The sequence below is a fragment of the Heterodontus francisci genome, chromosome 20, assembly GCF_036365525.1.
Source record: "Heterodontus francisci isolate sHetFra1 chromosome 20, sHetFra1.hap1, whole genome shotgun sequence".
Lineage (NCBI taxonomy): Eukaryota > Metazoa > Chordata > Chondrichthyes > Heterodontiformes > Heterodontidae > Heterodontus > Heterodontus francisci.
The window spans coordinates 46,963,117-46,977,841 of record NC_090390.1 but is presented as its reverse complement, the minus strand read 5'-3'; the positions used below and the strand labels follow the sequence as shown (position 1 = coordinate 46,977,841).

The 14,725-nt window shown below is 45.5% G+C and overlaps 1 protein-coding gene across 1 annotated transcript in view; it reads left to right on the top strand.

The window, feature by feature from the left end:
* Positions 1-14,725, top strand: part of tcerg1l (transcription elongation regulator 1 like) — a 744,495-nt gene that overhangs the window by 101,090 nt on the left and 628,680 nt on the right. The window contains exon 5 of the mRNA XM_068053340.1: positions 703-897. Within this exon, the coding sequence (XP_067909441.1) occupies positions 703-897 (195 nt within the window). The remainder of the gene's footprint in view (positions 1-702; positions 898-14,725) is intronic.

Below are 14,725 nucleotides of genomic sequence, written 5' to 3'. Positions count from 1 at the left end.
GCCTATATTCTCTGGAGGTCAGAAGAATGAGAGTTTGTCTCACTGAAATGTATAAAATTCTTAGAGGGTTTGAAAGCATAGATGCTGAGAGGTGTGTCCTCTGGCTGGAGGATCTAGAACAAGGGGTCATAGTCTCAGGATAACGGATTTAGGACTGAGTTGAGGAGAAATTTTTCATTCAAGAGAGTTGTCAAATTTTGTAATTCTCTACCCCAGAGGATGGTGAATCCTCAGTTATGAGTATATTCAAGACTGAGATCAACAGACTTTTGGTCACTAATAGAATCAAGTGATATTGGGATAGGGCAGGAAAGTGGAGTTGATGTAAAAGTTCAACCATGATCTTATTGAATGGTCGAGCAGGCTTGATGGGCCATACGACCTACTCTTGCTCTTTCTTATGTTCTTATGAATTCAGCACTGTAATGATAATAAGGAAATTGGTAAAATACTTGACAGAAAAATTTTCATCTGTTCAATTCCATAATTTGTTTTGTTTTGGTTGTTCTTTATAACAGTAGCATTTTTCAGTATGCAAAATAAATCTACTAATATCTTCTTATTTGTAGATATTTATTGAAACATAGACAGAAGTGATATAGCAGTGGTTAAGATAATCTTTAAATCTGTGTGAATTTTAACTTTGAAGCCAAACTTTCAATATATAAATCACAATATAAGGTGAGTGTGATTTATTCACAGGTGATTGTGAGCCAACTTTCAAATGGGTTGCTAATAATCAGGCAGTTGTATTAGCTACAGCAGCAGCAGCAGCAGCAGCAATGGTTGCAATCGAAACAGAAGCAACCCAGGATTTGTCTCCTGCAAATACCCAACCATATCATCTACTGACACTGCCTCCAATCAAAATACCATTCTTAACAACACATCTTCCAAGTAAGTTAACAGGGATCAATTAGTTTCATTTTATACATCTCTTTTCCAAATTGCATTGTAGCAGGACATTTTGTTTGGCCATGAGGACTGTTAAGGATGTTTGGTTCAGCATCTCATCTGTTTTCTGATGCTTTTTCATTCATATCCAGTTAGGAATTTTTGGTCACTGTTTTTGTCTCTATGCATCAAAATAACCATAAGTGAATGAAATGATTAAAAATATAAACTTGTGCAATTACAGAGACTGAATGAATGCCAGTATAAGTTAATATAATTTGTTAAATACTTTAGGTTAACTTAGCAATGAAATATTAATAAGTTGAAGATATCTGCTGACGACTTAGTGTTAACGTATTTTTTTTATGTTTGTTGTAAATCTATAACTTTCGAGGACTGTAGACACAAGTGAGTTCTGAAAATCTTCTGTGGACAAAAGAATGAATAGGATCTTTGAAATCTTTGAGGCATTATTTTGTTTAATGTCATGATACATGGTGTCTGGTATTAATTTTAATGTATCCCCAGTATTTATGAAGATCACTAGCTCCAGCTCATTGAGTGTATTGTCACACCCATAGAATAAAACAATTTGTCTGTTTAAGTAAGAGAGGATGGACCACATTTTGCTGCATCAGAACATCTAAAGGCATCTGTCATTAGTTAGTCTTGCTCATGCACATTCAGGTTTTTAAATTTTGTGCTGAAAGTAGAATTTGAGAACATGACAGCAAGGAAACCTGGTCATCTGGGACCTGAGTGAACAGAGCAGGCATCTGTGTATCTCCTTAACCAGTTAGAGTGAAGCATTGTGAAATTAACAGCACAATGGCTGAGAAGGAAGTGTAAATTAGCATGGGTGAATTCAATGCCAAATCAGGTACAGAAATAGAAATAAAGGAAAGATTGGATTAAGAGCTAGCTAGAGAGAGAGAAAAGAGACAGGTAAAAAATAAAGTTCCAAAATTTAAAGTTTTACATATTTAAAATCTCCAACAAAAATTAAGAATTGAAGGAATGAGACTCCACACATATAAAAGTAAGTTTTCAGTGCTAGAATGTACTGTATTAAAAGCATTTTGACACTGATTACAACTTATAAAACTGTAAAGAAAAGGGTAGAAATGGACAAGCCATAACTTGCTGTGGTGAATTTAGTTCATATCTGCCATCCAAGTTCAGAAACTTCACTCTGTTCAGTACATTTGAATGGGGAGCTAGATAGCAAGATGACATTTTCACACACTTTGCAGAAGAGTGGCACATCTCATACTTTCTGTATTTTCATGTTTAACTACGCATCTGCACTCACCTGAAGTTGCTGCTCAAATTGTGCATAAAAATGGTGAATGCTGTTAGCCTCACCATTATTTTCACAGTAAATTCTGGCACAAAATTTCTTTCTTTCAAATGAGTATTTCATCTCTGGTTGCAGAAAAGAATTGAAAAAAATTGCCAAGTTTTTTTTCCATTTAATCCTTGTGGACTCTTTCCAAATTTGTAATACTGTATCAGACTTACATTATACAATTACTTAGCTATACTGCTTATTTATGTGAATCATTACTGTTGTAAATATATCTGTTGGCAGTTTAGTATGTTATGAAAACTGTTAAGTATAGCTGATATTATCTGTTTTCTGAATTGGTGTGAACTGTGGTGAAATCCTATTTTATAGCAAATTGTACCAGTCATATATGTATTGGTTGTGATTACAGGAAAAGCGAAAATGCAACCCAATCTGTTAAATTGCAGGTGTAGTTGGGATTGGTTGAGTCACATTGTATTGTGAGGTAATCATTTTTTTGTGTGGTGTGTTGTTATTGCCTTTTAGAACCTACCTCTTCTACCAAGCTTTTGGGCACCACTTCTAATCTCTGCACCTTGGATCAGCATCTGTTTTTGCATATACCTCCTTGTCAGTTATGAATGTGGCAGTGTATGGTAAGAATCACAGAATCCAGAATCACAGGATCACAGAATAATACAGTGCAGAAGAGGCCCTTCGGCCCATCGAGTCTGCACCAATGCATTAAAGACACCTGACCTGTCTACCTAATCCCATTTGCCAGCACTTGGCCCATAGCCTTGAATGTTGTGACTGCCAAGTGCTCATCCAGGTACTTTTTAAAGGATGTGAGGCAACCCGTCTCTACCACCCTCCCAGGCAGTGCATTCCAGACCGTCACCACCCTCTGGGTAAAAAAGTTCTTCCTCAAATCCCCCTTAAACCTCCTGCCCTCACCTTAAACTTGTGTCCCCTCATTACTGACCCTTCAACTAAGGGGAACAGCTGCTCCCTATCCACCCTGTCCATGCCACTCATGTTTTCACCACTTAAGTGGCCAAAGAGCTGATCATTTTGTAATACTATCCTCTCTGTTGGGAGGTTATATTGAATAAAGGAGTGAGACAACATGGCCAATTAAGTAGAGTCTCCACGTCAGTTATTTCCAGTTCAAACTACACCTTCCATTCACTTTTTTACAGGCAAGGCTTGATACAAATTCATAACAGCCAATCTCATTCATAAAATGACAACCTGCCATATTCATAACTGCATCAGTTATGAAGTCTGTTGTTTTTGAAGGATTATGTGTTGGGTCCTCTCTTTAGCCTGTTATCAAGGTGAGGTTAATAACTTGCATTTATATCTCACCTTTAACAGAGAGAAAAGTTTCACGGTACATCAAGAAGGTATGAGCAAAAACAGATGCTAATCCAAGGTGCAGAAATTAAGAGAGGTTGATAAAAGAGGTCGGTTCTGAAAGGCCATATGAAACATATGTAAAAAATTAGCTTTAAGGCTGAACACGGCTTTTTCAAATATTTCGTATTGTGCCAGACCAAAGAAACTCAAATTACTGTGTATGTTGCCACAAATGTTTCATTTAAGATGGACAGTTGAGGACTGGATTCTCAGATATCCAGGTACACAATGTCATGTATGAAAAGACCATCCCTTTGCCATCCAATACATCATAAAAGATGAGGAAGTTAAGAGGAAATGTTTCATCTGAAGTGCCATAGAGTTGTAGAAAATGTTACCAGGGAAGGGCATTGAAGCAGACAGTATTAATGTGTTCATGAGAAATTGAATGAGTTTCTAGAGAAAGAACAAATGAGAAGGCAAGTAAGTTGACTTGACCTCTGAAGAGAAGTGCGATTGTTTGTGTCTGATTGCCATTACCTGTTCCTAAAAAAATGTTTTCCTATATTTTCCCATGATTGTCTAGTCATTAAAGGCTCTGTCTAGTATTGAATTAAGCTATCCAGCCTAAAGCTGAGTTAGTTAACTCAGCTGGGACAGTGACTCGAGTACTACAATGGGCTGAGCAACTCATGAACGAGTGAGGGGAAAATTATCCGAAAATGCCTGTCTTGATTGTTTTCTAGAATGAAAGTGAGTAAATGTACTTGGGTGAAAACATGATTGAGCTTGACCATGATGTCCTTTATAAAAGACTAGACTGCTGATGCCCAGTGGCTAAGTTTACTCATGAAGATTCCTCACTTGGTCAATGGAATAGAGGATTTCCAGAGTGTACCCAACCATACTTCAACAGGAGTCAGCACCTTCAGGAAAAGAGGGAAGAAATATGGGAGTATAAATAGAGTGGAGTTCAGATATTTTAGAGTTGTTTGTAAACATAATCTATTATGTGTTAAGTTTGTTATGTAGGGTTTGTATCTCATTGAAACTCATTATAAATGCCTGCAGTGCTTGTTACTCTTGCAGGTGGTGCAATGAGAAGTAACTGATAAAATGAAACGTTAAAAGTATAACACTATGTGGTAGGCATTATATATATATTATGTTACCCAGAGATTGAGAAAACTGATTACCTGGATCTCATGAATTCCTTAAAATGTTTTCTGAAGCTTTTTCCATCTGACATATTAGGCTGAATTTTATGTGGTCCCCTGAGGCAGGGTTCGAGGTGAGGGGGCGCAGAGTATTGAGACACGTGGTTGCGGGGGGTGGGGGTGGTGGTGGAGGGCCCGTCATTAAGCGATCTACCCAGGGGCTGGATAGGCCGACGACATCCTTCCCGCCCAGAGACCAATTGAGGCCCTTAAGTGGCCTATAAACAGGCAATGAAGGGCCTCTTCCTGCCGCCGCTTGGATCTAACAGCGGTGGGTGCCTCCGCCATGCAGGAAGGGCACCTTGTAACATGAGGCACACTCCCTGCAGACTTGGTTGGAGATGGGTCCCTCTTCCGTGGGCAATCTGTGGCCCATGAAGGAACCCCTCCGGGAACCAATTTACCCCCCCGGGAACCCTATCCCCCAGGACTGCACGACCACCACCCACCTCTCGCTGGGGCCTTCTGGACTGGTCCTGGCGTCCCCGCCTCACTTACCTGAGGTCCCGGGTTCCAGCGCTGGGCCTGGGTCCAAGGCCACCGCTCCCGGCTGCACTGCCAATACTGCTGAGCTGCCGGCCCTGTGATTAGTCGGGAGCTCTTGGAGGCAGGATCCCTGTCTTGAAAGAACTGGGATCCCAGCTCCTGAAACTTATATTTAAAAAGACCAAGGATTGCTTCAGGGGGGGCATGAAAAGGCAGAGGTGGGCATTCCTCTGCCTTTCCAGCCCGGCACCGGGAGCCCCACCTCCAACGCGGTGGGCAGAAGGACCTGTTTCTATGCTGTACGACTCTATAACACAAATTCCAGCCCTTTGTTCCGAGTAACTGTGGCTGGAATTTTCCAGGCCATTTGGGGACAGGCTCGGAGGCGGGAAGGCTGGCAAAATAGTGCGGGAAGGTGTTGGGACGGGTTGATGCCTGACACCTTCCTGCCACCATGCCATTTTGCCAGTGGTGGGAAAGTTAGCAGATCAGCTCCCTACCAGGAGGTCAATTTAGCCACTTAAGTGGCAAATTAAGGGCCACTGCCTGCCTTCATGGGCCTGTGTTGGGGGGGCCTACTGCTGCATGGGGAGACTGTCCAGTGAAACTTGGCAGCTTTCCAGTGGGCTCCTTTTTGGCGATTCCATAGCCCGTGGATGGACTTACCAGCCGCAATGGCTGCTTGTGCGGCAATGGCACAGCTGGTACTTAACGACCACCGGCCCCCATCGCCACCTCCCCCCCGCCACGAACGCTGCGGCCTGCCTGCTTGGCCCCGGTGTTCCCAAACTCACTTACCCCTCTTTGAGAGTGCTCAGCCTTTCCAGCAGCTGCAGTCTCAGCAATAAAATAAACATAAATAAAATCCACAATAACATCATTAAATCTTGTGTTTGTGTCTTCTGATATTTTCATGAACATTTTTACATGAATGCCAAAAACCTGGGCTTCAAATTATTTTTGTCAAAAGTTGTGATTCTGTGATCTATGATTATGCAGTCAGAGTGTATGTACCATACCTAATTTCCTAGGATGTATTAGCACCATTCAGTCCCAGCTCCAGAAACTTATATTTAAAAAGACCAAGGATTGCTTCAGGGGGGCATGAAAAGGCAGAGGTGGGCATTCCTCTGCCTTTCCAGCCCGGTACCGGGAGCCCCAACTCCAATGCGGTGGGCTGAAGGACCTGTTTCTATGCTGTACGACTCTATAACACAAAATCCAGCCCATTGTTCTGAGTAACTGTGGCTGGAATTTTCCAGGCCATTTGGGGACAAGTTCGGAGGCAGGAAGGCTGGCAAAATGGTGCGGGACCATTCAGTCTTCTGTACTAATGATGTTATTTTAGCTACTTAGCAGAATGTGGCCAGTAGCTTCTCTTCACATCATTTTGAAAAAACAACAAATTTCAGAAGCTTGACTGCGGTAAAATTAATATTGAGCAGTGGTGTGTGTAAGAGTTATATTGATGCAGGTTTTGTTTTCTGCCCTCTATAATTAAACTAAAAGAGGGAGAGAGAGGGAGCTAAAAGAGAGTGTAAAAGTTGAGGCCAACTATGTTTTCACCTGTGTTTAGATGACAGAGAACACTGATGCTAATTGTGCACACTTGTGAGATGGCAGTAGGGAAAAGAGAAACATAGGGCTGGATTTTATCAGCCCTCCAGTGATAGACTGGGAGGCAGGAGGATCTTTAATAAAGTGATGAAGGCATAGGGAGGGAAACCTGCTGTCTTTATGCTGCAACCAGATATTACCAAGGACAGACAGGCTGGCGGGAGGACCTTGCGCGGAAACATGACAAAAAGTTAATTAAGCCTATTAAACAGGCAACTAACTCCTATTTTACCAGTGATTTCTCATTTTTGCTGCAGCACACAAGAACAGTGGGGCTTCAGAGCCTCGCTAGGTATAAGGAGGCGGTGGATTAGCAGGAGTTCAGTGTTGACTTGCGACGGCAGCCATTGTGAATGGTAGCATGGCTTGGCAGGGAGGGCGGAAGAGTGGGGGAGCAGGAGTGGCAATCAGGAGCAGGGACAAACTTTCCAGCACAGCAAGGGCATACTGCTTGAGTGCCATCTCGAACGTGGCAGTTGTAGGTACATAGCAAGAGGGGGGGAGGTGGAGGGCCCTGGAAAGTGAGTGCAGCTACTTGATATGGGTCTCACTCACTCAGGTTTCAAGCCCTCCAGTGAGGAGGAGCATCAGAGGGGAGAGAGCTGCATCCACAGGCAGCAACGCAGCAGCAACCAGAGGGGCACCAATAGCATCTGTCTCGGAGGGGGCAGGGAGGCGGAGGGCGCAGAGGGGCACAAGACCAGCCACTTGTACACAGAAGAGATTACCCACCACAAAGGGTCTACCGTCAGAGGCTCAGCTGCCAGGAAACGTCAGAGCAGCAGTGTCGCTAAAGACTGTGCCTCTCCAGGGAGGCGGTCACAGACTGTGTGCCATGATGGAGGATGAGCTGAGCCCTATGGGGAGGGGTAGGCACCCAATGCCTTTGGTACTGAAGGTCCCTGTGGAACTGAATTTCTACACCTCAGAACCATTCCAAGGATCTTCAGGAGGTATGTATGGGATCTCTCAGTCTGCAGCTCAACGCTGCGTCAAGATGGCCATCAATGCCATCTTCAAGAGGGCCAGCCAGTATGTGCGGTTTTGCACCAATCCAGAAAATCAAGCTGAGAGGGCTATAGGGTTCAAAGCCATCGCTGGATTTCCCCCAGGTGCAGGGTGTCATCGGCTGCATGCATGTGGTCATCAAAGCTTCCACAGAATAGGTTGCTGTTTGTAGTGTACATTAATGGTTTAGACATGAATATAGGAGGTATGATAAGTAAGTTCGCAGATTACACGTAAATTGGTGGTGTTGTAAATAGTGAGGAGGAAAGCCTTAGATTACAGGACGATATAGATGGGCTGGTAAGATGGGCGGAGTTGTGGCAAATGGAATTTAATCCTGAGAAGTGTGAGGTGATGCATTTTGGGAGGACTAACAAGACAAGGGAATATACAATGGATGGTAGTACCCTAGGAAGTACAGAAGGTCAGAGGGACCTTGGTGTACTCGTCCATAGATCACTGAAGGCAGCAGAACATGTAGATAAGGTGGTTAGGAAGGCATATGAGATACTTGCCTTTATTAGCCGAGGCATAGAATAAAAGAGCAGGGAGGTTATGTTGGAGCTGTATAAAACGCTAGTTAGGCCACAACAGGAGTACTGTGTACAGTTCTGGGCACCGCACTATAGGAATGATGTGATTGCACTGGAGAGGGTGCAGAGGAGATTCACCAGGATGTTGCCTGGGCTGGAGCATTTCAGCTACGAAGAGAGACTGAAAAGGCTAAGGTTGTTTTCCTTAGAACAGAGAAGGCTGAGGGGGGACATGATTGAGGTATACACAATTATGAGGGGCATAGATCGGTTAGATAGGAAGAGACATTTTCCCTTAGCGGAGGGGTCAATAACCAGGGCAGAGGGCATAGATTTAAAGTAAGGGGCAAGAGGTTTAGAGGGGATTTGAGGAAAAAATGTTCACCCAGACAGTGGTTGGAATCTGGAATACACTGCCAGAGGCAGGAACCCTCACAACATTTAAGAAATATTTAGATGAGCACTTGAAATGCCATAACATACAAGGCTATGGGCCAAGTGCTGGAAAATGGGACTAGAATAGTTAGGTGCTTGATGGCCATCACAGACTCGATGGGCCGAAAGGGCCTGTTTCTGTGCTGTATAACTCTATGACTCTATGAGCAGCCTTCATCAACAGGAAGGGCTTCAACTAGCTCAATGTGCAACTGGTCTGTGACCACCGCAAATGGATCCTTCTGTCTGTACAACGTTCCTGGGAAGGTGCCAAGACTCCTACGTACTAAGGCATTCCTAGGTGCCAGAACCTTTCCGGCCCCACTGCGTGTCTTTAAGAATGGTAAGGGCTACCCTCTAAAGACATGGCTGCGAACACCTATACAGCACCCAAGCACAAATGCAGAGGAGAGATACAACATCTGCCACAGGACAACTCGAGTGACCAATGAATAGGCCTTAGATGGTTCAGTTGCCTGGATTGATCTGGTGGAGCTCTTCAGTGTGCTCCAGCAAGGGTCTTGCATATCGGGATGGTGTGCTGTGCTCTGCACAATCTGATTCTACAGAGGGGAGAAGCTTTGAGCAATGAGGACATCCTGGAGTGTGATGCCTCCTCCAAGGAAGGGGATAAGGAAGAAGATGGTGACCAGGCGCCGTATGATGAAGATCCCCAGAAACTGCAGGCAAGGCACCATGAGATACGTGCAAGGGAGGCTCGTGGTGTGCTAATACTGGCAGATTTCAAATGGTAATAACAGATCCATGCAATCAAATAATGCTATAGCCCTCTGCAACATTTGTTGCCATTTCCTTGATTGCCTCTACCATTTCCCTGCACATTAAATACATTAGACGGTGGCATGGGGAATGCATTGACCTCACTTGACGTGGTCCTTCCCATCACACCATTTGAGGGAGCCAGGGTGCTCTTAAAGGCCCAGTGGTCTGCAAAAAATTAAAGGATTCCTCTTACCTTGCACCATTCCTCATTTATTGGAAAACACAAACATTGCAAGGTTGAATTAACAAAACATAAACCCATGAACCTCAAGTGCAGCTAAATGGTATGTGGCTTACGTGTGCTGCTATGTTGATCTCCCCCTACACTGTCAGCTGAGGTGGAGGCGGCTACTGACCTTTGGTAAACATCCTCTGGCTGCCTGAGGCCTGAAGGGCCCCGGCATATTGAGGGCTCTCTTCACTGGTGCAGGAGCTACCTCTGTCATCACGGCTACGTTTTGATTAGGGAGGACATCACGGCAGTACTTAGAGAGGATATCCCGGGGAGAATGTTCAGCGAGGCCATATGGGTAGAACTTAAAAATAAGAAAGGGGTGATCACTTTGATGGGATTATACTATCGGCCCCCAAATAGTCAGAGGGAATTGGAATAGCATATACGTAGGGAAATCACAGGTAGGTGTAGGAATTATAGGGTTGTAATAGTAGGTGATTTTAACTTCCCTAATATTGACTAGGTCTGCATTAGTGCTAAGGGAGCAGATGGGGAAGAATTTGTTAAGTGTGTCCCGGATAGTTTTCTGAAGCAGTATGTGGATGGCCCTACTGGAGAAGGGGCTACACTCGACCTCCTCAGAGGAAATGAGTCTGGGCAGGTGGTTGATGTGTCAGTGGGGGAGCACTTTGGGACCAGTGACCATAACTCTATTAGCTTCAAGATAGTTATGGAAAAGGATAGGACTGGTCCTCAGGTTGAAGTCCTAAATTGGGGGAAGGCTAATTCCGATGGCATCAGACAGGAACTCTCAAAAATTGAATGGGAGAGGCTGTTTACAGGTAAAGGGACATCCGGCAAGTGGGAGGCTTTTAAAAGTGAGATAGGAAGAGTTCAGGGCCGGCATGTCCCTGTTCGATTGAAGGGCAAGGCTGGCAGGTTTAGGGAACCTTGGTTGACGAGGGATATTGAGGGTCTGGTCAGGACAAAGAAGGAGGCATATGTCAGGTATAGGCAGCTGGGATCGAGCGAGTCCCTGAAGGAGTATAAGAGATGTAGGAGTACACTTAAGAAGGAAATTAGGAGGGCGAATTAGTTGCAGCTGTACAGAACCTTAGTTAGGCCACACTTAGAATATTGCGTGCAATTCTGGTCGCCACACTACCAGAAGGACGTGGAGGCTTTGGAGAGGGTACAGAGGAGGTTTACCAAGATGTTGCCTGGTCTGGAGGGCATTAGCTATGAGGAGAGGTTGGCAAAACTCGGATTGTTTTCACTGGAACGACGGAGGTGGAGGGGCGACATGATAGAGGTTTACAAAGTTATGAGCAGCATGGACAGAGTGGATAGTCAGAAGCTTTTTCCCAGGGTGGAAGAGTCAGTTACGAGGGGACATAGGTTTAAGGTGCGAGGGGCAAAGTTTATAGGGGATGTGCGAGGCAAGTTTTTTACGCAGAGGGTGGTGAGTGCCTGGAACTTGCTGCCAGGGGAGGTGGTGGAAGCAGATACGATAGCGACGTTTAAGAGACATCTTGACAAATATATGAATAGGAAGGGAATAGAGGGATATGGGCCCCGGAAGTGCAGAAGGTGTTAGTTTCGGCAGGCATCAAGATCGGCGCAGGCTTGGAGGGCCGAATGGCCTGTTCCTGTGCTGTACTGTTCTTTGTTCTTTGTTCTTTGAAAAGGGGCCATGAGATTTCCCTGGCAGATAAGATAAAGGAGAATCCTAAAAGATTCTACAAGTATATTGGGCGGCACAGTGGCGCAGTGGTTAGCACTGCCGCCTCACAGCTCCAGGGACCCGGGTTCGATTCTGGGTACTGCCTGTGTGGAGTTTGCAAGTTCTCCCTGTGTCTGCGTGGGTTTTCTCCGGGTGCTCCGGTTTCCTCCCACAAGCCAAAAGACTTGCAGGTTGGTAGGTAAATTGGCCTTTATAAATTGTCACTAGTATAGGTAGGTGGTAGGGAAATATAGGGTCAGGTGGGGATGTTGGGTAGGAATATGGGATTAGTGTAGGATTAGTATAACTGGGTGGTTGATGGTCGGCACAGACTCGGTGGGCCGAAGGGCCTGTTTCAGTGCTGTATCTCTAATCTAATCTAATCTATATTAAGAGTAAAAGGGTAACTAGGGAGAGAGTAGGTCACCTTAAGGATCAGTGTGGTAATCTATGTATGGAGCCACGGGAAATGGGCGAGCTCTTAAATGAATACTTCTCGTCTGTATTTACTGTGGAGAAGGTCATGGAAGCTAGTGAGTTCAAGGGAGGGAACAGCGATATCCTGGAGCATATCAACATTACAAAGGAGGAGGTGTTGGAGGTTTTGAAGCGCATTAAGGTGGATAAATCCCCAGGGCTTGACCAGGTGTATCGTAGGATTCTATGGGAAGCAAGGGAGGAGATTGCTGGGGCCCTGGCAGAGATTTTTGTATCATCGTTAGCCACGGGTGAGGTACCCGAAGACTGGATGTTGTGCCTTTATTTAAGAAGGGCAGCAGGGATAAACCAGGGAATACAGGCTGGTGAGCCTTACATCAGTGGTGGGAAAGTTATTGGAAGAGATTCTGAGACACAGGATTTATATGCGTTTGGAAAGGCAAGGTCTGATTAGGGATAGTCAGCATGGCTTTGTGGGTGGGAGATCATGTCTCACGAATTTGATTGAGTTTTTTGAGGAGGTGACCAAGAGGATTGACGAGGGCAGGGCAGTGGACGTTGTCTACATGGACTTTAGCAAGGCCTTTGACAAGGTTGGCTGGTCCAGAAGGTTCGAACACATGGGATCCAGGGTGAGCTAGCCAATTGGATACAAAATTGGCTTGGTGATTGGAGGCAGAGGATGGTAGTGGAGGGTTGTTTTTCAGATTGGAGGCTACTGACCAGTGCTGTGCCTCAGGGATCGGTGCTGGGCCCTCTGTTGTTTGTCATATATATTAATGACTTGGATGTGAATGTAAGGGGCATGATTAGTAAGTTTGCAGATGACACCAAAATTGGTGGTACAGTGGATAGTGAAGAAGGTTGTCTAAGGTTACAACAGGATATAGATCAACTGGGAAAGTGGGCAAGGGAGTAGCAAATGGAATTTAACGCAAACAAGTGCGAAGTGATGCATTTTGGGAAGTTAAACCAGGGCAGGACATATACAGTGAGTGGCAGGGCCCTGGGGAGTGTTGTTAAGCAGAGAGACCTTGGTGTGCGAATACATAGTTCCGTGAAAGAGGCAACACAGATAGACAGGGTGGTGAAGAAGGCGTATGGCATGCTTCCCTTCATTGGCCGAGACATTGAGTACAAGAGTTGGGACGTCATGTTACAGTTGTACATAACATTGGTTAGGCTGCATTTGGAGTACTGTGTGCAGTTCTGGTCGCTGCACTACAGGAAAGATGTGATTAAGCTAGAGAGGGTGCAGAAAAGATTCACAAGGATGTTGTCTGGTTTGGAGGGCTTGAGTTATAAAGAGAGATTGGATAGGCTGGGTCTGTTTTCCCTGGAGCGAAGGAGGCTGAGGGGGGACATGATAGAGGTATATAAAATTATGAGAGGCATAGATAGGATAGATAGCCAGGGTCTGTTTCCCATGGTAGGGGTGACTAAAACTAGAGGGCATAGATTTAAGGTGAGAGGGAGGAAGTTTAAAGGGGATCAAAGAGGTAAATTTTTCACACAGTGGGTATCTGGAATGAGCTGCCAGAGGAGGTGGTGGAGGCAGGAACAGTAGCAACATTTAAGAGGTACTTGAATGAGAAAGGTGCTTGAATGAGAAAGGCATAGAGGGATATGGAATTAATGCAGGCAGGTGAGATTAGTATAGATAGGCATTATGGTCGGCATGGATGCGCTGGGCCGAAGGGCCTGCTTCTATGCTGTACGACTCTATGACTCTACGTGAGGTGCTGATGTCACTGACAAAGGGGCGTGGATCTACTGTCCATGAGAGGAGCCCCCAGATGCTGCAGGCAGCCGCTCCTCTAGCCTTTCAGGGCACACTTGTCCTTCCCTGCTCGCCTAAGGAGCCTAAGGACAAGGTGGTGACTCCAGGCCCCTCACCCCCTCTCGCCCAGCCATCGCTTCATAGAGCTCACGGATGTGGCAATGGCATGCAGATCAGTGCGCATCGCCGGCATCCACTGGATGGTATGCTGGATGTGGCATTCCATGAGGGTCACCAGTTTCTCAATGGAGGAAGCAATGTGCACACAAGCCAGAGACGTGGCTGCACCCGTGGCCTGGATGAACTCCTCCTATTGTTAGCGCATGTGTGCGCATAGCCTCAGGAAGTTCCACCAGATGTTTCTGCACCTCAAGCTGCAGGTCTAGCATCTGCTGCTTTTTGACGACTCCAGAGGTATGTTATTTGCCTGAAGCTCAGCATCTCCCACAGTCCTCCAAGTGTGAGTGGCCTCAGCTGTCGGGCGTGCCAGTGTTTGGTCTGTCTGTCTGGTATCCTCCTCCCATCTTGGGAGGAGCGGACTTCCCTCCTTGCCCACGCAGCCTGGAGGAGAACCTGCAGGGAGGCATCAGTAAATCGTGGAGCCACCCTAGATCATCCTTCAGCCATTCCAATTAATGCCTTGTTTTTCAGGTCTCCCTCTGCGCTGCCTCTGTGGAAGATTCCATTTGACAAAATGCTGGCAGCCCTTTAAATATGGCAGCAGCACTTCCAGTGGAATGACTTCACGCCGTCCGTGCCACCTGAGTGGATGGCTCCTCCGCCTCCCCGCAGTTAATTGCCCACTTCCCCACCTACGCAGCAATGATTCCCGCTATCCGTTCTGACAGCGGGACCTCAGGCCTCTTTGTCAAATTCAGCCCATACAAATGATGAATGGAAAGAGACAGATAGGGCAGAAGGCAGAAAAACAACTTTTCCTCATTCTAATTTGATTTCTTAATTTGAATTTTGAAAGCAATCAAAGC